Genomic DNA, 25,431 nt, shown 5'->3' on the forward strand with positions numbered 1-25,431 from the left:
AATATAAGTAGGTGGGTGAATGCCGTGCATGGTAGATGTCGGATAACAGAGCAGAGCCGGTGTCTGCTGACGGGCTGTATTCCGGAGTCCCTCACGTCTTCCCTGCTCTAGTATCAGATCTTTCCTACTTATAAAACAACGGTTAACTTAGGATTTAAAGAAGACCCTTTACCTCTCCTGACATGTCTATTTGAGAAAGTGTCTGTATTCCCCATGAAATAACTCTGTGTTGTGCCATTCCTCTGTTATTCCTCCTGGAAATGTATGAATAAATTGCCAACTGAGTGTTACCATTCTCCTGGTCAATAAGACGTGTCCCTATATTCTCTGCCAGTGTCCAATCAGTGCTAACAGTATCAGACTGTGTAGGGACACACCCTATTGACTAGGGGACTGGTAAAACCCAGTTGCCCATGTATTCATATAATTCTAGGAGGAATAACAGAGGAACGGTACAATGCAGAGTACTAAGAAAACATGTTCCAGAATTGTTATTTCACGGGGAATACAAGAGGAGCCAGTTCGACCACTTTAGGATCCAATTTGACTTTTTAACACCGTGAATGGACATCAATAAAAAACAATCCAAAACTCTAGGCCTCGGCACCGGATTTTGAGGCATATTGGTTTTTGGGCTTCTTGGCATAACCCAACCCTGCCATAGAGGATACGTCCAACTCCATATATGAGAAACACTGGAAGAGGTGGTGATCCAGACAACCATTACCTCACTGTACCTGTATGAGAACGTTTGTGCAGCTCGAGATTACTGGGGTGTTTGAACCTCTTCCCACACACATCACAGGAGCAATGCTTGGGGACAGGAGCGCTGGGATCTTCTGGGTTAGGACTCTCCGCTCTCTCCCCTTCGATATTTTGTTCCCCAGTGTCCAGCATTTCCCCGTCTGCTTCTTTTTCTAAAAGGTCTTTTTCCGGGCTCTCCAGCTGCACATGGGTGAAGGCAGTCTCCTCTATAGCTTTCTGCAGGACTCCTACTGGTTCGGAAGGCTCTTCAGCGGCTTTCTGAGACCGAAGAAAGTTCAACTTCCTCAAATGTATCGCTTTCTTAAGACGCATCTCATGAGGAAATTGTAAAGGAGATGTCTCTGGATCCTGGGGGGTAACGAAGGTCTGTGAGAATGCAGGTAAGGGCTCAAGGGGTAAAGGTAAAGAGTCAGAAGGGGCCAAGATAGATTCAGAGTTATTCAAGGTCCACGGCTGAGGTTCAATATTGGGCTCTGTAAGAACACTAGACGTTGTTAGCTGTTCTGCTGCCTTGTCGGCCGTCTCTTTGAAAAAGAGTTTACTATAAAAATCCCGCAATTTATAAGGTTGCCCAAACTGCTTCAGGTGACTCTCCTTGTTACTGGGGTTCGAGGAGACCGGTGCGGTGGTCTTGGGTACGTCACTAGAAGGAACGGTCCCTTTATCAGCCTGGGGTGGTCTCTCATCCGGAATGGGTTCTTCTAGCAGCGACGTGTTGAGATGCTCATTGGAAATCGGATTATTGAATGTGGAATAAGCGCCCTGGAGAGGTAGAGAACTGCTGCATGGCACGGAAGCGACGGGATCAACGCTTGTGGTCAGCTTTAAGAAGCCGTAACACAGGTTTAAGACATTTTGTACCTGAAGACCTTGCGCAATGTCCAACATAACCTGTATGTTATCATTGTTCAGGTCCAGGTGAGAAGTATACATGAAGTCCAAAATCTGACCTATGCCGCCAATGTTTTTAATATCCAAATGAAAGACATCGTTTTTCTGGTTTGATGCGTTCTGAAAGAGAGATCTGTCGCAGGAGAGAATAAGAAAAAAAAAAGTAGACTTAATATAGAACATAATCCAATGTCAAGGTCTGAAGTATGATCTCTAGACAGCATGGTGCCAATAGGAGGACTTCAATAAACCTTACACTGGCAGACTGCAGGATGGCACTCAATACAAGGATGCCAGGCCAAAGCACAATACACCAATGATACGTTAGTGAAATATGACATATGGCCCGATCCTGTAACCTTCCCTAATGACTATGAGAAAATGCAACCATGCTGGAGTGTGATGGCCTGAGCTTCCAATACTGGTAAATACGAGAAGGATCGAGCGTTCGGCCGTGAGTCATTTAATGTGTATGGCCAGCCTCATATCTTTACGTCCATGGCTGCCCTTCATAAGCCAAGGATGACCTCAATGTTGTTCAGATCATCCAGTATGAAGATTGTACAGTAAGAAAACCCATGTAGCAGCGATATGTAAAATATTAAAATCTTCAATAACTTTACAAATACCTTACATTTGTACTGGCTTTGATTTATTTGACATCCTTTACTCCATCTAAAGCGGCTTTCGAAATTTTGATGGTTGCCCTTGGAAACAGACAGCAGCTTATCTCCACTTCACTGTCATACATGTGACCTAATAGCTCTGAGGCCATGTTCACACCTAAATCCTGACATAATCCGCTCACATTCTGGAGGAAATGCACGGGAATCGGGTATACTATACCCCATTCATATGTTCAGGAAAATATCAGCGCAGGATAATGATTGCTAACCCCTGCGCAGATCCACTGGCCAATCCGCAGCAGAAATCGTGTTAGTTGCGGATTTCTAATGCAGGTTTTCTGAAGAATCTATGCCCGATCTGCCATAGGCAACTCTGTGACATGGTAACATAGCCTAAGGCTCCGTTCAAATGTCCAGGATTTAACACAGAATTTGGCGCAGATTCCACACCAAAATCTGCATCAAATCCGAGACAATCTGAATTGCATGTATGTGAATTGGGTTTTTGCAACCCCGTTTACATGCAGCGGAAAAAATAAATAAAAATCTACTTTAGATCTATTGACAATGTATAAAGTTTCATGTTCCAGTCCCTCTTTGTCTATTTTCTACAAGCTGTGGTTTCTGTGTATAGAGGGCAACGATCAGCCGATGAATGAGCAAACGCTGGAGGATCGTTTCTGCAGAACAAAATATCATCGCTGTCTGCAGTACATCTCCTCGTGTAAACAGGTAGACGTGCTGCAGACAGATGCAAATGAATGGGGATGAGCGATCGTAGCAAGATCGCTCGTCCCCACACATAACCAATCATTGCTCCTTGTGAAAGGAGCAAACGAGCGCCGATCAACCTGCTGTCTCGTTGATCGCTGCTCGTTTCTACAGCCAACGATGTCCGGTTTAAAAGGACCGTTATATCATATCTTACCGAAAATACTGACTGAAAGCAGCGAGCACATTCTTATGCGCTTTAAAGCAGACCCCTTTAACCACGAGCAGGCAGTCACACAGCAGGCCTTGGATACGTTGCTCATGAAGCTGCTGTAGAAGGTGACAACTGTGACTGGCAGCCGGGTCCATTCTGTATGAACATTTCAATGCTCTGGAAATGATAAAAAAAAGAAAAAAAAAGGCATTACCGTTACAATCCAAACATCCAGCGTAACCCTTACCTGAAGAACAGTTCATGACGTCATCCGTTTTGCATCATAAATTGCTGGTTGGTCACCGCCACAAATCATGGAAATAAAACTCTTCGCTGTGACAAAATTCGGTCTTGGTGCCCGGTCAGACACCTGAACTTTGCCACTGCGGCTGGATCAGGAGAAAGGGGGCGCTTAAACAGGGAAGACTGGGGAATATATGAAAATGCCACCTACAGAATTATTAACTTAAAGGAACACTCCAGGCAAAACTGATGCGCTACTTTATGCCCAGTGCGAGGCCTGAGGGGGCGGAGCATCAGACAGGAATTTTCTCTTTGTTTTGATTCTCTGCGTCATGCTCCGCCCCCTCGGGCCCTGCATTAGGCAGAACACAGTTATGTCCGGAGTGTTCCTTTAAAATGAATCTCTAGCCCCCACCGCCATTGCCTCAGTACACGACAGTTACCCTGTAATCTGCTTTTTGTCAGCAATGGTTTAGCTTATTATGTCTTTATTGTAATGGAAATCAAATTTCAATATTGGTCTGACAGGGAAAGACTCTGTAAAACAAAAATGGCGCCACCCACGGTAGAAAAACGATTGGTTGTGACGGGGGTGCATTTAGCCATTGGGCTGCCTGAGGCAAAAAGTTAAATGGTGCCTTGTTCTTGCCCTAAATAGAAGATGGGGGAGAGAAGATATGGACTGTATAGCCAAAATGCTGCCCCCTGCCCTCAGAGAGGGGTACTGCGTCATGGATGGTGCATACCTGGCTCCTGGATGAAGAAAAGCTGGTCGGATCGGGAACATCTATGGCATCTTTATGAAAGGCAGCCTTGTTATTGTTACAAATGACAACTATCAGATAATCTACATCACGAGCTGGACAAAGAGCACAGAGGTCCATTGTCCTATATAATAACACAGTATACGGATCTACGTATATCTGAACACCGCCACATGCTCTACAAGGACAAAACTGGCGAGAAAACGTTTCCTTCAGTCATGGAGTACAGAGATGAGTAGCCGGGAGCTGGCCTTGTGTAATGGAAAAGAAGAGCTACAATAAAAGAGAACATTTACTCCAATGACAGACCGGAAACACCATAATCTAGTCACTAAGTAGTAGCCTCAGATACCAGAGACCGATAATCCGCTAATAACAGGCTTCTACTGAAGTCATCACGAGACATGGACCGCGCAAAAACTCATCCGGACTCTCTCTCTCTTCAAGAGGTAAGAACGTAAAAGTAGGCAGGAAGCAGTCAGCATGGAGGAACGGTCCGCAGCTTGAGAAGGGTCCAGGAATGAATGTTTCTCTACGCAATAACCGATAGGAAACGCAACCCCTTTTCTGAATACACACCTGCCGCACATTGCTGTGTGCCCGGCAGTGAATATAGATGGGGAAGGGCGGCTGAATCAGTATCATGTTGAGTTCTGCAGAGTGGCAGTTTTGGGGGCTATTAACGGGGTTGTACTTGGCTACTTTAATCCAAAAACAGCGCCACCCCTGTCCATCTGTCCTGTCTGGTATTGCAGCTTAGCTCCATTGAAGTGAATGGACAGGTGTGGCATTGTTTCTGGAAGAAAGCAGCCATGATATGCTAATCCCGTACAACCTCTTTATAAGGGGGTACCAAGCAGGGGACTTTACGATCACTTTTGCATTCATATGCTCTAATATATGGGCAACGTGGAAAGTGAACATATGGACATCATAGAACATCTCGAGAACATGACCTTGGATTTCACGGACACTAATTCATTTGAACTAGACGTCTGCTATTGCGAGAGTGGAGAACCGCTGCATGGGACATAGACTGCGGGTTAGAAAATGCGGTCAGCAGCTGCACGTGGTGTCAGATTCTATTTAAATAGGGGTTGTCTTCGGGAGATGACCCCTTTAAGGCTGGATTCACACGAAAGGAAACGCTGCAGATTTTCCGCAGCGGATTACAGTCCCAGCAAGTAATCCTCAAGTAACACGCACGGATTTTGCGGCAGATACGCCGCCCCTGTGTGTGATAGTACAGCTCAGTGGCATTAACTTCACTGGAGCTGAGCTGCAATACCAGGCGCAACCCATGGACCGGTGTGGCGCTGTTTTCGAAAAAATCAGCTGTGTTTTTTTTAAATCCTGGACAACCCCTTTAAGCGGTCTCCAGCTTCTGGGACCAGAAGTACTGGTCTTATACTATGGTTAGATATTTTTGCACTTATGCGCCTCATTACTTGTTGATCTTCACCCTCCCTCTTTCAGATCTCCCTGGCAGTCAATCGCAGTTAGAGGACCCTGACGTGCCCATTCAGAGACGACCTTTATCAACTCTACTCATGCTTACGATGGAGCGGAAGATGTAAATACAAGACGAGGCCAGAGGCCAGAGACCACAGGACCGGGGGTGTTGGAATGGCACAGAATTAAATCGGAAGTATATTACTGTTGGGGGTTGGTAAAAACCTTTAACTACCCCAACAGCATCAACACTTCACATAAGCAAGGGTGCCATGGTGGCACGTGACCATAGGTGCAGTATTATCACGGGCATGAGGTCATAGGTGTTGGGTGGACAGCGATGTCATTTTTAAATAGAGGTAATTTACATGTTTTCCATTCCCTGGCTCTATAGGTATGTTTATTATTCCTGGTAGGTCGCCACCTCTAGACCCAGACAGTCTATGGGTTGCAGCACTGTTATATGATAAACTTCCACCAAGGAACAGCTGGTATAACATGCTGAATCTAGTAATCCTCATTATTCATATTGAATGCATACACGTACATTGCCGTGGATTAGGAATCACTACGGGAAAGAATACAATAGAATGCACCACGGCCGGCTTACCAGCTATTCTGCATCTTCTGTCACCACATTCTGCCCTCACTGACGTCGATTTTGTGCGACAGGAACGTCACTTCCGCCCCCAAAGCGAAGCCGGTTTCGTTTTTTACCAACGCTGACAGGAAGTGACGTAATTCAGAAAACAGCGCCCGCTAAAGAGGGGTACACGTGGATTACAGTAGGTGAGTGTAATCATTTAGGGCTGTTATTGGGCATCCAGTGTGTGGGTACAGGGGGCACCAGTGTTGTAAGTGGCAGGCCTCATTGTAGTGACACTGTGTTAAATGCACGCCTAATGCTTTCTCTGTAGCACTGCAGATCACTGCTCTGTTCCTGTGCACAGTATCACCTGTATAATATGTCAATGACATTGCACGCTGCAAAAAGTGCATGTGTGAATCGACTGCCTGCTGTACTGGAATTGTGCAAGGCCAGATCGAATCGCTGGTGTGGAGGAGTCCCGTGCGGCTCTATGGCAACATTACGCACGCGATATGTTGTGCTGCGAGATTGCAACTCGCATGCGATACGCTAGCCGCGATTATAGGAAATTGTGGGAGAGCCCTCAGTTTGATTAATGTAATCTTTGCAAAAAAAATCCAACACCTTAATTTTTGGCGCCAAAATGTGATATTTATATCTAATCCCATGTGCTAACATTGCATGCAAAATCACAATGTAATTTACCGGGTACATGCGATCAATAGTCCCTGCACCGCAGCCCGTGTTAGGGTGAGTCACTGCGGGCGTGTTACCGCTGGGGCACACGTAGCGGATATGTTTTATTTTTCCGTCTGAATTTGCAGCCGAAGACCGTTGCAAGCAAGATGGTGAGATTTACAAATGAATCCACACGCTGCTGAACATTTTTTTGTACGAAAATCGCATGCTGCGGATTTTCAAATCCGCAGCATACCAATTCATTCTGATCTGACTGCTCCTAGTGCATTGCACCCGTTTCAATGTAGAAAAGGATAAAAACTGCACGTAACGTGGATTTTGCTGCAGAAGATCTGTAACCGATCAGTCACAGAAATCCATAACATGTCCGCCGCATAGCCTAAGGTTACGTGCAATGAAAATCTGGTTTAAGGCCACATGCACACAGTGCATCTTGCATTCGGATTTGCCGTACGGATTTCCTACGGCAAATCCGTAGTACAGTACCGACAAAGTAAATGAGATTATAAGTAATCTCGCCTACAAGTTGCAGAATTTTGCTGAATGGAAATTCACCTGCAGTTCAGATTTCAAAATGTGCATCATTTCAATTTATTTTGCGTCTTCGTCTCAGAATTGTATCTAGCAAGTTTATAAGGCTGGGTTCACACGAGGTCATTACGTCCGTAAAGGACGGAACGTATTTCGGCCACAAGTCCCGGACCGAACACAGTGCAGGGAGCCGGGCTCCTAGCATCATAGTTATGTACGACGCTAGGAGTCCCTGCCTCTCTGCAGGACAACTGTCCCGTACTGTAATCATGTTTTCAGTACGGGACAGTAGTTCCACGGAGAGGCAGGGACTCCTAGCGTCGTACATAACTATGATGTTAGGAGCCCGGCTCCCTGCACTGTGTTCAGTCCGGGACTTGCGGCCGAAATACGTTCCGTCCATTACAGACGTAATGTGCTCGTGTGAACCCAGCCTAAAAATGAACGCCCCAAAATCTGCAGCATAAAATCCGCACTTGTTTCCGTATCAAAATGTAAAATCTGCATCAAAAATGCAATATTAGGTGCGGAATTACCTACGTTTATCTGCGGTTTTGATGCAAATGAAATTCCGCAACCTGTGCGTGTAGCCTAAGATTGTAGGTAATTTCGCTAATAAAATCCGCACTTAATCTTGCATTTTTTGCTACATTTTTTTTTTAGTGCAGATTTTGCGTTTTAATACAGACACAGGTGCAGATTTTATGCTTTGGATTATGGTCCATTTTTCATGAACCTGAAAGATACAATTCTAAGATGAAAACGCAGGATAAATTGACATGCTGCAGATTTACCACAGGCGAATTTACGTTCAGAAAGATTCCCCATCACGTAGTTGAGACTATTTTACATTTACAAGTTTGAATTTCATTTTAGTATACTCCTTCCTATAGGGGGAAAAAGTGAATGAAATTATCACAAAAAAACCAACGATCGCAATATCGCAGTCTTCTTAAATCGCATGTCCACAGGAACGCATTACATGCGACATAAAGTCACACTAGGGTAATAATCGCTGGAGGTGGGCACTGTAATATTTGTTAGTCGGGGCATGCACCACAGCTCATGTCAATGTCGCTTCTACGTCACTTGTGTGTTGCTGATAGAACGAGCTGTAGAAGACGTAAGTAATTGTGGCAAATGTATCTGGTAACGTGGAACTATTTTAAAGAGAACCCCTTTCCATATGCTTTATTAGGCCACATATACATCATAGCGGGTGACCACCTCTACAAATCAGAGACCTACTACCAGTGAGTGGCTCGAACTATGATAGACCCAACTGGACCAGTATATGGTCAGCTGTTCGTTTTAAATGGCTAGCATGTAATACTACATGTTCCCTGCAGTGGGTGCTGTGAACAAAATATATGTCCAGCCGCAGCTTCGCAGCAACTGAAGCCGGACACGTGACAGTCCGCTGATATCCGGGCGCATTGCGGATCTGTCTTCCACGTTCGTAGTGTCCAGCCCTGGTATAGAGAGTAGTGTTGCCTGCTTTTAAACCTGTGATTTCTCAATTCCTTAAATGCTTTCTATAGGTGAGAGCTGTCCGGCGTGTAAGGGTCACCATGGTGTTTTTTACCTGCGATGCCTGTGGCGAATCACTGAAGAAAGGACAAGTGGAGAAACATCTCGTCATCTGCCGGAACTGTCAATGTCTTTCTTGTATTGATTGCGGTAAAGATTTCTGGTATGTCCAACTCGTGTTTTGTGATGGTTTGTTAGATAGGTCACCAATCATGGGAGAAGCCCGATACCGGACTATCAGATTTTCCGGATTGTTAAAGTGTACCTGTACTTTCATAAAATTCTGACATGTCACAGTGACTTGTCAGAAATCTTGATCGGTGGGTTGTCCGAGCCCTGAGACCCCCCACCAACTGCTAAAATGAAGCTGCACTGTGCCGCTAGTTTTTCTCGGTTTTCCTCTGAAAGATGAACACGCAGTGTACGGGCTCAATAGAAAGTCTGAGGATAGCCGAGCCGATCAGAAAAGAAGCGGCACAGCACTCGCCTAAGCATTTCTGCAGCTTCACTTTAGCGATCAGTGGGGGTCTCCGTGCTCGGATCCTCACCGATCAAAACTTTTGACATGTCAGCAGTTTTCTGAAGGCGCAGGTACTCTTTAAGCATTTAGATACACAGTATCCAGTATGTCTGACATTCCAGTATCCAGTCCCTTTAGTCCGGCACTTTTGTTTTAGGCACATGCTGAAGTAAAAGGGTTCTGGACTATCTGGTGCTGAATTTTGCAGTAGCGGCGCTGAAAATAACGGGTTCTGTTTCTTTATAAATTATTTGGCTCGTTTTCAGTTATCAATTCGGTATAGCAGCTTACTTAACGATAGTCGTGTTAACATTCGTGGCCACTAATATTTCCGTGTCTGTGACGCAGGGGGGGCGATTATAAAAACCACCTGAAATGTATTACTGAGGATGAGAAATATGGCGGCAAAGCCTTTGAAGCGAAAGCCAATAAAGGGGAAGCGAAGCAGCAGCAGTGGATTGAGGTGAGTGTCAAATTATGGTAGAAATGGACCTGCATGTTAAAGGGAAAGTCCAGCGAAAACTGCCGTTACCCATAGTAGTTATTAGAGTACCTCCAAAATTATTCCCGGCTGCCTTTCCTGTCTGAAGTTTTAAATAAGACGTAGGAGGCAGAACCGTACGATGCCGGAAGCCTTTCCCTCATAGCAGCTTTGTAGAAGAGGCTTCTGGCATCGTTCTGTGCCCTTGGCATTAGCACCACCTGATCTGCCAGCGGAGTCACTAGGATTTATACCGCCACTTAGTCATTGTGGAGTTCTGGCTGCAGAGGCCCCCACTGATCCTCACAATGAAGGGGCTGTAGTGCTGTGGTATTGAATTTTCCCTCCACGTCGAAGCTCTCGGCCACCCACTCTGCGTTGTACTACAAAACACCCCTATTTACTTCAAGTGGGCTGTCTTGCAGCGAGTGGCATGGAGCTCTACTCTTCAGGACCAATGTCGAAGGTACCTCTGTCCCTTTGTTTTCGGGTCAAACATCGGAACACCACTAACCCCTTAATAGGGTATCTGACATAGAGGTACACCTCTGTGACATGGAAGCTCATGCTCCCGATGAGAATGGTGCAATGCATACAGGGCGCAAAAATGTCCGCCACTTAAATCTCTGGACAACGGCCAATGGAATTAGCGAGAGCAGTGGTCGAGGAGGTGTGCGCTTCATGATTACTGCAGCTTGTATCCCTGGGATTTGAAATGTGTCTCCTTTGTCACAGAGCTCTGTAGTCCATTTTTTCCAATTCAAATTTTTTTTATTGGTTTTGATACAAACAATTACAAAAACATTCGGAGAAAACGTGTCCCCATAATAAAGAGAACATGACAAATAGGGCACAGCCCAAACAGAAGGGTAAGCATCACAACCCATGAAGAGCGCACAGTACGACAGCCATCTGAGCAATCCTAACGGGAAGGAGCATTGCTTAAAAGGAAAGGGGGGAAAAAATACAATGTCAACTTCATATACATCCTAAAATGCAATGGCCACAGCATGTGAGCACAATCACCGGAAGCAAATGACCCCTCAAAGTAGACACAAGAAAGAAAGGGAGAAATAGGATGGGAGACAAACAAAGGCAGCGGAGAGACCAGGGAAGTTCGTGGTGAACCTGGACTCCAGCTCTGGAAAAGCATGGGTACATAAAAATAAGAAAAAGCAGCTATGCCCCTGATAAATACCTGAGTGGGGCGAGCAAACCCCCCCCCCCACTCGCATATAGTCTCCTCACAGATGGAGGATGGGAGAGGAGATCGCTGGGATAGGAGTAATTTATAGTGTGTGGAGATGGCATGTGCAGGGGACAGGGTCGAAACACACAAATGTTCAAAGTCAGTAAGTGGTCGGTGAAGGTGAGCCTGGCGCTTAGTAGCCCTATAGAAATGTTGTAATTGGGAGTATTGAAATATGTGACGCGGTGAAAGCTTTTCAGCCGGGCAGATAGTGGTTAATGGGAGCAAAGAAGAGTCGGATAGGACCTGAGTGAAGTACATGGGATTGGTGGAAGACCTACCTAGGAGAGATGCGCCTCCCCAGCAGGAAATGCTGGGTTGTCCGTAATTCGGGTCGGTGGGTCCACGAGCGAGCCCCCTATCCCAGAGGAACGCAACGCCAGGAGGGTATGGAAAACCACAAAGGAGTCAGGTCTCGGTCTGTTCCCAAGTAGGGTCCATGGCAAGGTAGAGAGGGTACGGGTACAGAGACGTTGGGCCAATCGAACCCAGAGTTTAGAGTCATGATTATGAAAAAAGTCGAGAACACGGGCATGAGTCGACGCCAAATAATAAAGACGACAGTCCGGCAGATGTAGTCCATTTTTAAACATCTCAAACAATATATCAGCTTCTGATGAACGAGTGCATGCCATTGGTTTGTATTCATCTGCTCAGTATTGTCTTCGAAACAATGGCGGAGATTTATCAAAACTGATATAAAGGAAAAGTGGAGAAGTTGCCCATAGAAGAAGCAATATGATTGGTTGCTATCTCCAAAAGGGACTCTGAAAAATGAGAGCTGGAATCTGATTGGTTGGTATGGGCAACTGCTTCAATTTTCCTTCACACTAGTTTTGATCAATCCCCCAAGTGTCTCCGGGAGCCTTTGTATCCATGAATCTCTGTCTTGATGAATTGATGATGATGTGTGATTTGTATGCAGTAGAACATACAATGGTTTTAAAAATGTTCTGTTCTTTCCCCTTTTCAGAGGATTCAAGAAGTAATAAAGAAGCCGAACATTAGCGACAATATAAGAAACATTTTAAATCAAATCAGTACATACGACAATATCCCAAGAAAGAAGGCCAGATTCCAGGTTTGTCGCCATCCTGTGATACGAAGTTATAATTTGCCAGTTATTATAATATTCGATAACATAACAGGAATGCGAAACCATTATTAGTACAATAATGTAAGAAATTGCGACCGGCAATTGTCAGGGGGCTCAAAATTAGACATTTTTTAAATAGTCTTACACTCAAAATATCCTTGACTTTTCCTCTTCGGTCAAGTCGTTTTATCTGTTTATGGGAAAGCTGAGGTGACAATATAGCCGCCCTTAAAGGGAATGTGTCGCTAGAATTTTTTTTTTTTTTTTAGTTAAACAATTATTATTTAAGTGATTACACATTGTTTTCATTTTTCCACAAGTCAGGAAATATTATAAATTAGATTCTAATTTATAACATTTCCATGTGCTGGTCACTAGAGGGAGCAATTCCCAAAATTGCAGCATTGGCATGTGGTAAAGCAACCTCATTGCTTTATGCTGCAAATTTGGGGTAGACACACTCTCCTCTAGTGTCCTCACACAATCCCTCCCTCCCTTATTCTGGCTAGTGCCAGGAGAAGGAGGGGGTTGAATCTTCAAACCTCCTACACTGTGTGCCGCCATTTTCTGAGCGAATGCACAGTGTAGAAGGATTAGATACAGGGCTCAGCAGACCGTATAACACGAACATACACGAACATAATACACACATCACATGCACAAACATAACTTACCTGCCACCTCCGCTCCTATTCCTTGCGTCTTCGCTTCCTTGAACATATGGCCGGAATCCGCGGCCTGAAGTCGTCATCTTACTGTCCGGCAGCAGCTTCCGGTGCACACGAAAATGGTGCCGGACGAACGAGCTTCATTTTGGTCTGTGTGCATGCGCTGTTCCCACACAGACGGCGTACGCTATAGTGAATGGAACGGCTCACGTTCGCATTCTCTATGGGGATGTATGTGCCGTATTCCATCTCTGTATGTGTCGTTAATCGACCTATACAGAGATGAAAAGAAAAATGGCAGCCCCCATAGAGAAGTAAAAAGAAGAAAAAAAAATAAGTAGAACACGAGAACACAAATAAATAACATTTATTTTAATATCGCACTAAAAGCAATATTATATAAAAAAATTAAATTTCATGACGCCTTCCCTTTAAAGGGATTTTCCCATAATCATTATTTCTCACCTAGCCGCAGAATAGGTAATAAATATCTGATCGGTGGGGGTCCGACCGATGAGACCCCCACCAATCAAAAGAACCGGCTTACCTTGCTTTTCCTAGGGGCCCCATCATTTCTACGGGGCTGCCGAGCATGGTCTTTAGAAGCCCCATAGAAATTAATAGAGTAGGGGCCCAGCAAGCGCAGTACCGCTCTATTCATATGGGACTCCCAGGAATGGCAAGGTAAGCCCATTCTCGTGATTGGTGGGAGTCCCAGTGGTCGGACCCCCACCAACCAGATATTTATAAACTATGCTGTGGATAGGTGATAAATATTTTTTATGGGAAAACCCCTTTAAAGTTTCTACAGGAAACCACCCATAAACAGCGATCCTGCCTGGTTATGCAGGGTGCTTGCCTTGAGGGGCCTGTATGACCTGTGAGAGCTGTATAGGTAGCTATATTGGTTGTCCTCCAGCTTTCCCCAGACATGGATATACTAAGAAATAGCTGAATAGTACTTTTAACAATCTGAAAGAGGTAACTCAAAAACTAGTTAGGAGATCTAGGGGTAAACTCTGGGGTTACAGAGAATGTTTAAAGATTTCCGGTAGACCCTGTTTTTTGTGCTAAGTCTGTAATAAAGAGCATGGGTTTCCCAGACTCTTCAATGACAAATCAGCCTTGTTATATTGGAAGATGTATCCCGGCATAACTATGATGTCAAATCCTGTGCAATCTGTATTGGTGGCCATTCTGGTAGTTACCCAGCTTTCCCAGATACAGATATGCCAGAGAAATGGCTGAATAGATTTGTAACCATCTGACAGAAAAAGACGATTGATACATACATTGATGAATTCATTTTTCAGAGAATTTGCAATTACTTTCTTTTTTTTTTTTTTTTTTAAGAATTGGATGAAAAACAGTTTGAGAGTTTTTAGTCAACCTGTGCAGGACAAAGTGTGGGAGATTTTCGCAGAGGCCACAAGTAATGTAAGTATTAGATCAGTTTTTTAATTTGTTCATATAATAAGTGTTCGATTTGCCCACAGCAACACCAGAGGGGAAAGGAAGCATTACACAGGACTTCTTAAAATAAATCGACTGTCTGTGTTACACAAGGACATGCCGGGTCCTCCAGAGTGAGAGTCGCTCTGTTCCTGCTAATAGATAAGGGTCGTGAATAGGGAAACCCCTTCTTATTAGGAAATTTTGAGATCATAGAATTTAGAAAATGTTGTTTTTTTTAACCAGACAACCTAAGATTGGCTATATACGGGATAAATATGAAATCTCACACTTTATCTGAATGGGATGTGAAATGCCTGACAATCCCATTGAAAGAACAATGGTTGTTAGGCATTGTGTCCATAACAACCAGACTGTCAGACATGCTGTTTAGCTTACAGCTGGATAGGTACTTTGCTGTCTGTAGGTGGACAACATTCATGTCATGCCATTCCCATCTCAGCGGAGGTATGGATGAGATTTTTAGTGCTTTAATACTATTATCATTCCTGCCTTTGATTTGATTATCTTTCAGCAAAAAGATGACACTAATAACAATGCACCAAAGGCATCTGACACTCCAGTGGCCGAGAGCAAATCCAAATCTTCTGCAGCCACCGAGGAAACCGAGAAGAAGAGCAAGCGGGAAAGGAAGGAAGAACGACAGAAAAAGAATAAGAAAGAGAAAAAAGATCTCAATTCAGAGGAACAGCTGCAAAATGGCACAAAAAAGAAGGGCAAAAAACGGAAGATGGAGGATGATGAGGTGAATGAGGAAGAAGCCAACGACGAGGAGGCCACAGGAAAAAAGAAGAAAAAGAAGCAGCGGGAACATGAGGGTGAAGATGTCTCGGAGAATGGGAAGAAGGAAGCTCCACGGAAAAAGAAGGGTAATGATTCAGATTGTACAAGCTTTGGTTTAAAGGGGATTTCTAGGAATCGAATATTGTCTGGGTCGACTTGCGTGGATTGGAAAAATTTCTGACCATGTCCGAGTTCTTGAAACTGTTTTTTCCCTATAGGGATACAGTGAGGTTATGTAAAGGTTGCGGTGACTTTCTTTTTAATCACGACTGTTGCGTGACAAAGTGTCTGTGAAGCCCTAGTCGTGACATTGTTGTTAGTCACATGCTTGTTTGACTGACCGCCATCTATCCCATGACCCCTGTAAACAAGCCAAGCATTCATGTTTATTGTAATGGGGGGAATAAGCGGTTTAATTTCTGGGAGTACAAAGGATTTGGAAATGTTGAAATCTCACATGCCCGATCCTTCTGTCCCCCGACAGCAGATCTGGAGGCCCCGTATACATCAGGTTGTCGGCTGATCCGGCAGACTGTTCTCTTATGAATGGCCAGCTTTATACTTTTTATTCTGGTTCCTCCATTTACAATCTTAAGTATTTGCTACCTGATTCTTTCATACCCCTTGACACCGCCTGTCCCTACAGTTTCGGGTTCTTTTCTGCATCCTGTAATTACAGCACATGACTGAGATTATGAGTTCCGGCCTCACCAGATCTCCGTAATATCTGTGACTGATGATATTGTCTACAGCCGTGTTAGTATCTGGCGGTACGTCATTCTGTATCTCCGACCATCTCCTGTTCCTGGCTGAAAGTGAGACCGAGACATAGTAATATTCAGAAGAGCGCTTACATAAGGACTTTATTTGTTAAAGGGACAATAAACATGATATGGTCTCCATTGTAATTTGGTCACTGAGCTCTGATCTTATAGATTTCAGCATAAGCTTATGTTTACGTCTGACTGTACGTGTGCATAAGATATGTTTAAAGGGCCCTATGGATGTCTTCTACATGTATTAACCAGCGGATGTAAAGAAATAGTCACTCCCAACCCCAGTGCCGTGATCAGTGACCAGATCGTAGCACAGACGATGTTACTAAATGTATGTTAGTTGAAGTTTTTCTAATATATAGAAAATTTGAAGGGAGTATGAGGCTCATAGTCTTTTTTATTTTTATTACTTTCTTGTAATTATAGGGTATAATTTATATTTATAATTTATTTTCAATGCTTAAAGGGGTTTTAACAAAACCTTCCTAAACTTGTAATGTTAAAAACCCTAACTAACCCTAACCCTATACTTCTACCACGGGCGCTAGTGTCCCCGCCACTTCTTGTTGTCCTCATTATTCGATTATATGTAGTCCAGTTTTTACGTGACTGCCGCAACCAATTGCTGCAGTTCCCTGGACAGTAGGGGTGCCAGCGCAGCCAAAAATTATAAAGGGGCTGCGGTGCTAAACTAGGTTCTCTCTCGCTTCGAAATCCTATATGAGCTTCCAGCCGTTGTTGTCTGGGAAATTATTTGTTAACGACAATCTGTATCTGAATCCATGCTAATTTTATTCCCAGGAGAAGTACAGGAAGAGGAGGCGGATGACAACGGTGCTGATAAGAATGGTGACTGCGGTAAACGGGGTAAGGCGGCTGTAACTCCAAACCACCATCTAGGGTGTAAGAATTGGAAGAGAGCCACTGGCAGGGGGCGGTTTGCTCCTGCTACACCACCCTGTCGAAAAATTGTGTTCAGACATTTTTTTCATATTTATTTTTTTTATTCGAGAAAATGACTGACCAATATGGCTGCCATTACAGCTCCCACAAAGGTTGTCACCCAGCAATCCCAGTCTCTGAGCAGATATGCCTAGTTAAGCTGCATCAGCACATTAGTACGACGGTTTGCGGTTCAAGCCTTTAGGAAAGTGTAATGGCGTCCACACCGATCATTACCCGACTGTGATGTAACTAAAACACGTCTGAATAGAAGCAACAGCCGGAAAGAAAAGAGGGCAAATCAATCATGGACTGATTTTTCTTGACTGTTTTTGTTTTAGGAGAAAATTTTTATTTTAATGATTGTGATTGGTTTTCTTTTATGTTTGCAGGTAAATTTAACTGGAAGGGAACAATCAAGGCATTGCTGAGAAAGGCTCCTGACCATGAACTGCCCATCAAGAAGCTGAGGAAAAAGGTAACCTGTACCCTCTAGACCGTTTTTGGAGTTTATCATCTTATTATTAGCATTTTTATAGATCAAATAGGCCTCATTTATCATAACGGTCTAGCATAAATTCTGGCCTTTTTGCCCATAGCAGCCAATCTGCCGCTTTCATTTATTTTTATTTTTTTTGAGCAGTTTAAGTAATGAACGCAGAGCTCTGGTTTCTATGGGCAAGTATTAAGCAAAGCTAGCCTGTGCCATTGTGTAGTAAATAGATTGTGACGGTGCAGTGTAGAAATCTTGTACTCACATGAGGTGAAATGTGATCCTCGGTTGTTGGACCTGGGATCGCTCTCCCCGTCTGTTGTCTGTGGATAGTCCTCTAGTAGTCCTGTTGTATCAGAGTTTTGTGCTGGTGGAGCGATCGTATAGATCATTCGGGCTTTGTATGTCCGTGAAAAAGTAACAAACCCAGGCCACAGTGTTGGGTCAAACAGTTACTTTTTATTTAACTGGTTGCCGAGACAGGACGAGAATACTCGTCCTGAGCGGCGGGTACTTCTCGTCCTGTGTGACAGCCAGTATCCGCGCGCCACGATGAGCGGGGAAGCTGCTGTAACACGCAGCCCCGCTCTATCGGCGGAGAGAAGAGAAACCTCTTCTCTCTGCCGTTAACCCCCTTGAATGCCGCGATCAAAGCTGATCGCGGCATTCAAAGCTAAAGTGAGAAGGGGGTCTCCCCTTTGATCGCATCACAGGAAATCCCTGTGATGCGATCAATGGCTATACCTGGTATGGTCAGTCAGCCCAGGGTCCATTGAAGGACCCCAGGGCTGTCTGACCATATTTCCTGTTGTTCGGGCATACTTGGGTATGCCCTAACAACTGCCTGTGTACAATCAGTACACAGGCTAATGTACTGGCATTTACATATATGCCAGTACATTAAAGTTCAAAAATCAAAATGAAAAATCCCTCTATGGGATAAAAAAAAAAAAAGAAGCTAAGTTAATAAAAAAAAATAAAAATAGTTTTGTTAAATAAAATAAAAAATAGTATCAAAATACACAAAAATATATATTTTTATTTTTTTTACAATAAATTAACTTTTTAAAATATAACTCCCAAAACATGAAATAATATGCGCATATTTGGTATCGCCACGTCTGTAACAACCTGTGCAATAAAGGAATAACATTATTTATGATCAGTGTATGGTGTAAAAAAAAAGGAAAACTGCAGCGGAACTGTTTTTTTTTTTTTTTTTTTTTTTTAGAAAATTTTGCCAAAATAAAAACGTATAGAAATTAAACCATAATGTAAATGTACCAAAAAACAAAGTTTCATACAGCTACGTCGGACAAAAAATGTAAAAGTTAAGGGCGTCGGGATGCAAAGTGGGAAATATAAAAAAATTGTTCGGTCCTCAAGGCCAAAATTGTCCATGTCCTTAAGAGGTTAAAACTAGCAGGATAAACATTCTAAAAAGTTTTAGTCAAAAGACTGGTAAAATAAATAGAACTAGGAGCTCAACGTTTCGCAGGTGATCCCTGCTTCATCAGGGTGCCACTCCTGTTAAGCCGGGATCACCTGCGAAATATTGAGCTCCTAGTTCTATTTATTGTTTATCTATTGTTTAATTTATTTATTTTACCAGTCTTTTGCCGAAAACTTTTAATAATGTAACTTGTTGACTCAACACTGAGGCTAGGTCTGTTACTTTTTCACGGACATACAAAGTCCGACTGATCTACTCCACCAGCACGACCTGTGATACAACAGGACTACTGGAGAAAGATTCAATGTCCAACAACACCTCATGTGCGTACAGCATTTCTATACTGCACCTTTACAACCTATATATTACACAATGGCGCGGGCTCTCTTTGCTTAACACTTTTTAGATATACTGAGGAAATACCAAATTTTCCTTGCATCGCCAGCCTGTGATATAGGGAAAGCCTGTCTACAAAAAGGAATCGCATTACCCCACCCAGTGGGGGAGCGCGGAAATACGTTGGCACGCCTTTTACCAGTTTTTATTCTAGACTTATAGTCTTCCTGTAGGCTGTGGTATCTCAACCGGGATAAAAGGGAAGTTGTCTTAGCCTAAGGCTGTATTCACGTGTTGCAGTTATATCTTGTTTTTTTGGCCCAATTTTCACAAAAACACAGAAAAATGAATTTTGTCACAATCTTGCAAAATACGGCCCTGTCCATCACTACTCTTGGACAACACTGACGCTGTCCTCTGCGGGGGGAAGTGATGGCGACATTACAAGAGTCAATGGTCTCCAATTATTAATTATGGCATTTTGCAGCAATGGAATCGGAGAGGGCAGTTGGCGAGAATTGCAACTAGTTTATTAAAAGGTGCACTCACTAAGTTTTGTACCACATAACTGACACAGTTGGATAATATATTACAGCATTATAACTACTTACCCAGTACGCCATGGAAAAAGTGGTTCAATACTCTAAACATGGTTACACCTCCTTAATTCTGTATTTTCTGAAGCAAATGGGCCGCTTTTCAGGTATACAGTGATTTAGTATGTGAAACAAAGTATTCTAAGTATTCATTCCATTGTATTTAGTGTCGGTTTTTGGAATGACTATTTTTAATTCTTTAGTATACAGTCTATAGGTTATAATTTCTGTCAATGTAGATAAGAAATCTTCCTAATTTTTACCATTAAATTTAAATACTAGAGAAATTAGTAAAATGGAGCTACCAGAGTTATGTAAAATACCAGGGCCATTCATTCTTTCACTCTGGTCCCCTAAATGTAAGTTTCCCAGGTGCTCTGTACCCTATAGGTCCTTAACACCACAGACAATAACAAATACTGCTGCATGTTACTGGTATAGGAGACATTGCAAATATGATGCCCCCTTTTTGCCGTAACTAAATTCTCTGCGTAATGGCTGAAGCTTCACCACACAGACTTCCTCTTCTTCCCTCCCCCTGTGTGCGCATAATACTGGAATATCTGCTCCCCTTCAGGTAATTCTCCCTGCTTTCTAGTATAAAATAAGCAGCTAAAAGGGAGCAGAGCGCTCTCAGTATTTTGACTAGATTGCATGCAGAGCAGGAAGTCTGTGAGATGCAGCTTCAGCCAATAGCTGCAGAACAGAAAGTGATGTCAGAAAAGGAGGGGTCATTTTGGCAACCCAGTAACATGCAGGGGATGATATTGCCTGTGGTGTTAAGTAGGGATGTCACGATACCAGAATTTGGACTTCGATACCGATACTTTGTGTAGTATTGCGATTTCGATACCAAAATGATACTTTGCCAACAGTAATAAACAAAAAAAAAAGTTCTTCCATTTTCTGATGTGAGGCGCGATGTGTGATGAATTTAACCTCCATGTGCCTCACATTAATAGTAATTAACCCCACTATGTTTCTCAGTCATAATGGGTTAATGTGTGAGGTACATGATGGGGTTAATTACTATTAATGTGAGGCACATGGAGGTTAAATTCATCACACCTCGTGCCTCACATTAATAAGTGAAAGAAGTTTTTATTTTTCTTTACAGCGTACACATTAAACACATGTTTTATGTATTGAGACTTATGTTAATGTTTATTGTAAAAAAAAAAAAAAAAGGTGTGTGTATATTTTTAAATTTAATATTACTTTATATTTAAACTTTAATGTACTGGCATATATCCGATATATGCCAGTACATTAGCTTGTGTACGTATAGTACACAGGCAGTTGTTAGGGCATACCTAAGTATGCCCTAACAGGAAATATGGTCAGACAGCCCTGTGGTCCTTCAATAGACCCTGGGCTGTGTGGCCATATATGGTATGTCCCTCAATCACGTCACAGGAATTCCCCGTGACGCGATCCAGGGGCATCCCCCCTTGTCATTTTCTCCTGAATGCTGCAGTCAGCTTTGATCGCAGCATTCAGGGGAATAGTGGCGGAGATGAGAGGTTTCTCTGATCTCCGCCGTTATAGAGCGGTTGGGTAATACAGCCATTGCCCCACTCCTGACCGTAAGTGCGCGCGCGGTCAGCATGAGGAGATGCGGCACTAATGAGCGCAGGCACTGAAGACAGAACATGGAGTGTTTTGCAGTGCGCCCGCCATGTTCTGTCTTCAGTGCCGCCGCTCATTAGTGCAGGGCTGGCCGCATCGCATCATCCGGGCGGCGCGCACTTGTCAGGACTCTGGAGCTCGGCAATGGCTGTGTTACACAGCCGCAGCCCCGCTCTCATATATTCATGTATTACTATACTTAGCTGTGCGGCCGCACAGCTTCGTATCGAAATACATGAAACAACGGTATCAAACCGTTTGGGGATGCACAGTATCGAAGTTTCGATGCAGCATGCATCCCTAGTGTTAAGTACATAGTGTGTACCAAAGCGAAATAATCAATGGCCCTGGTATGTTACATGACCCTAGTAGTTTCCTTTTACAAATTACAAAAGTTTTCCCGGATTTTCACTTTAAGATATTAAAGTTTTTGTGTGTGCCATATGTATATAATAAAGGTCAGGCCCATGGTTACATTTGTGGTTGTTGTTGTTTTCTAGGTCATTGCACAGTATTATGTGATCTCTTCTGAGCAGCACCGGTCTGAAGAGGAGCTTCTCGCCACCTTCAACAAGAAAATACAAAACAATCCAACATTTAGAGTATTAAAAGAGCGCGTAAAACTAGTAAAATAAACCCGAAGCTCTATATTGTTCACTGAAATCTAGTTAATTCTAATTCTAACCTAATCTTCTTACCGTTGTTCTAATGTTCATTGTTCTGCACTGTCCAGTGACCCCAAGTTGAAAATTTTAGGCAAACTTTTATCCTACCTTTTTTTTCTTTATCTACAATTTAAAGGAGGAATCAATTTTGTTACAAAACTATGGTTGATGCCGCAGTAAGAGATCAAAATATGGTATAAGCCCTAAAAAGAAAAACACCTAGACCCTTCTCTTTCCTCATTCTATTGGCAATGTTACCTGAAGACAGGAGCAATTTGAGACAATGGTCTTGTTGTCAGTAGAACTACATTGAAAAGACTGGTTGCCAAGCAGTGTATTCCCTAGTAACAAGACTTAAATAGTACCGCTGGGTAGGCTATCAAACTCCTCCTATCTGCCATCTTACGGTGGAGCCCAACCAATCAATCTGGCGGATAGGTGAAAAATACTTTTGGCTGGAATACCCCTTTAGGTCTATTTGTGGGAAAACCCATTAATAGTGAATAATCCTTATGATCGTAACACATTGTTAGTCAGTCAATCATTGGTCAGCATCAAGGGGTTTCAGCAAATAAAGTTTATTCATTTTATAACTAACTTTTGTCGTTTTAATCAATCCTTCATGGTTTTCAAGATCTCTGCTTGCTGTCACTAAATGGCATCCTTTATTTCTTACCTCCTGAAACATCTGTCCTGGTCATGTGATGGACACACAGGCGATCAGCTCTTTACAGTACGGTAATTACTTGCACCTGTGTGACCAGAACAGATTTTTAACCTCTGGACGTAAACAATGAAGAGACTCCTTGAATTGCAGCAAGCAGAGATCTTTAAAAAACATTTGGATTCGATACACAAAGTTTATCAGAAAGTTTCTTAATGTTTTATTATACAATTAATATGCTTTATTTGCTGAAACTGGAATATCCATTTTAGGCTGGAATCTCACATTGAGTTTTGGTGCCGTTTTTTGAGTCAAAGTCTGTAATGGATTCAAACGGAAGGAAAAGTAGAAGTTCTTCCTTTATACTTACACTTCCTTTTGATTCCTCTTCTGGCTTTGGCTCAAAAACGGCATGAAAAACTGAATGTGTGATTCCAGCCTAAGGTTGTTTTCATGTGCGGTGTCTATTGAATGCTGATCTCACTAGTGAGGTGACCTAGCAAATTATTCAAATCAGAAGCACTTTACATATAAAATCTCCAGATAAAAATCACGTGGCACGGTGAGTATAGCGTGAGCCTCTGCGTGCCTCGTGAAGGTCTTCTGGTGTTTAGTAGTACTAGTTATAGGGCCGGTTACTATGTCGTAGCTGATAAAGAAATGAGCATTGGGGCAGATTTATTAATACGGTCTTAAATTTAGACTAATTGAATTAGACTAGATGCGCTAAATTTATCACAGTGCCTTATGTTGTATGGCCAATTTTTCGTACCTTTTAGATGCTTCTGTCTAACTTTATACCACCCTTTAATTAAATTACTATATACCACTTATTTGCGCCAAAATTTTGGTGCCTCCTAAGCCACACCGCATTTCCTACTAAGCAACGCCCCTTTGTCGGTAATTGGCAAAAAGTGTCTAAAACGCTTTATAGATGTGGCGCGCAGCATGTGTGCCAAAATTTTGGCGCATTTGGATAAGTAAATCTGCCCCATTGTGTTTTGACTACCTGATCCTGTACCAGTCACTATTTGAGTTTACAGATACTGCTTTTTGGGATACTTTAAAATTTTGTGTTTTATTGAAGCTTTACGTCTGGACTTTGACGGCTTATAATATAATGTCTTTGGGACAATGATGTTTGCACAGTTTAAAATGTAAGTACTCAGAATTAAGGTTGTACATGGTTCTACATGTGTTCCAAACCGTTCTTAATAAAAAAACAAAAACATGATTTTATTTTTGTGCTTTTTGTTGTTGTTGCTATGTCAGTACACAGTTGTCCTAATCCCTTGCATGACGATATACACCCTCCTGCCGTTTTACTAGACTACTCTGGATGCCAATGGTGATCTCTGTGTCTCATCATCAAAATGGGAGAGGTACTTTTTTTTTTAGGGACCTTGAACAAGGTCTGGTTTTTAGTATCGGGTCTGCTGGTTTGAGCATTTCATAAAATACAATTACCTGTGTTTAGTAAAAAGTACAATAATCCTGGGGTCGATCGAAAAGCCTCTAAAGGAGTTTTCCGGTTTCGGCAAATAAATTTTATTCTTTGTATAATGAAAAGTTATACAATTACTCACAGTTTTCAAGATCTCTGCTTGCAGACATTCATTGGAAACCTTCATTGTTTGCTTCCTGTGGACACATCTTTGTCCTGGTCATGATGATCGCAGACTTGCAGGGCCCGTTACAAGACTCCGCTGTAATAACTGTAATGTAAGTGTAACGAGCCATGCACCTGTGTGTTAAACATATGAGCTGGACAGATTTGTATCCACAGTAAGCAATGGAGTTCCTTTTGAATAACCGCAAGATAAGGGTATGTTCAAACTGCTTATTTCAGGCGTTTTTAGTGGCGTAAACGCCTGAAAGAAACGGTAGCTGAATGCCTCCAAACATCTGCCCATTGATTTCAATGGGAAAAATGCCCCGCAAAAAGAAGTGCATGTCCCTTTTTGGAGCCGTTTTTCATTGTGTCAATAGGAAAACCGCTCCAAAGAACGCATAAAAAAAACGTTTGATGCTTTAAAAACAACTTAAAATCAGAGGCGGTTTTCCCTTGAAAACAGCTCCATATTTTACAGCCGTTTTTACTTTAGCGTGTGAACATAACCTATGATGCTGAAATCCTTGAGGAATGGATACAGGCTATATTGGAGAATAGTATAACAGCTTTTCATTATACAAAGAAAAACATTTATTTGCTAAAACCGGAATACCACTTTAAGGTGGATTCACACATCGTGTTTTTGTTGGCGTATTTTTTTTTATTTTTTTTAACAGCGTTCTCTAGGTATGGTGTTTTTTTTCCAGACGTTTTCCCATAGGCTTCTGTTTAAAACTTGAACAATGCATGACAAAAATGCATGTTAAACATTGTCTGAATAAAAAAAGAACGATAGTGACTAAAGGCAATGGCGGACACGGCAAATTACTATATATTTGGGTGCTTAGTGCCACACACTGTAAACAATGTATACAAAAATATTCCCGAGAGAACAAGACCATGTGTATTAAGGGCACTTGCTCACCAATGTAGTCATGCAAAGTTCCCTGGAACGTATCCAGAAGAGGGGCAGCACACCA

General features: G+C 42.7%; 2 protein-coding genes across 4 annotated transcripts in view; one reads left to right on the forward strand and one right to left on the reverse strand.

Annotated features, from left to right (window-relative positions):
• Nucleotides 1-18,211, reverse strand: part of ZBTB49 (zinc finger and BTB domain containing 49) — a 30,780-nt gene extending 12,569 nt beyond the window's left edge. The window contains exons 1-4 of one of the 2 annotated variants that reach the window (XM_075858066.1): nucleotides 17,762-18,211; nucleotides 15,997-16,094; nucleotides 3,211-3,384; nucleotides 738-1,789 (exon numbers count right to left, since the gene is read on the reverse strand). In XM_075858066.1, coding sequence (XP_075714181.1) covers nucleotides 738-1,789; nucleotides 3,211-3,362 — 1,204 coding nt within the window. In that variant the 5' untranslated portion in view covers nucleotides 3,363-3,384; nucleotides 15,997-16,094; nucleotides 17,762-18,211. Of the gene's footprint in view, nucleotides 1-737; nucleotides 1,790-3,210; nucleotides 3,385-6,276; nucleotides 6,495-15,996; nucleotides 16,095-17,761 lie in introns of those variants that run through there. The other variant, XM_075858057.1, reaches the window with a different exon arrangement.
• LYAR (Ly1 antibody reactive) lies at nucleotides 6,354-24,073 on the forward strand. 2 transcript variants are annotated; one of them, XM_075858079.1, is made up of 9 exons: nucleotides 6,354-6,455; nucleotides 9,027-9,178; nucleotides 9,884-9,998; nucleotides 12,239-12,346; nucleotides 14,383-14,466; nucleotides 15,017-15,371; nucleotides 16,863-16,928; nucleotides 17,396-17,481; nucleotides 22,011-24,073. In XM_075858079.1, exons 2-9 carry the CDS (start codon nucleotides 9,057-9,059, stop codon nucleotides 22,143-22,145), a joined length of 1,071 nt encoding a protein of 356 aa, XP_075714194.1. In that variant the 5' UTR covers nucleotides 6,354-6,455; nucleotides 9,027-9,056; the 3' UTR covers nucleotides 22,146-24,073. The 2 variants fall into 2 exon arrangements, with proteins under 2 accessions (XP_075714194.1, XP_075714202.1); XM_075858087.1 differs by lacking the exon at nucleotides 6,354-6,455 and adding an exon at nucleotides 6,471-6,520.
• The last annotated feature ends 1,358 nt before the right edge of the window (nucleotides 24,074-25,431 follow it).

This window comes from Rhinoderma darwinii, chromosome 1 (assembly GCF_050947455.1).
Source record: "Rhinoderma darwinii isolate aRhiDar2 chromosome 1, aRhiDar2.hap1, whole genome shotgun sequence".
In the NCBI taxonomy this organism is placed as follows: domain Eukaryota; kingdom Metazoa; phylum Chordata; class Amphibia; order Anura; family Rhinodermatidae; genus Rhinoderma; species Rhinoderma darwinii.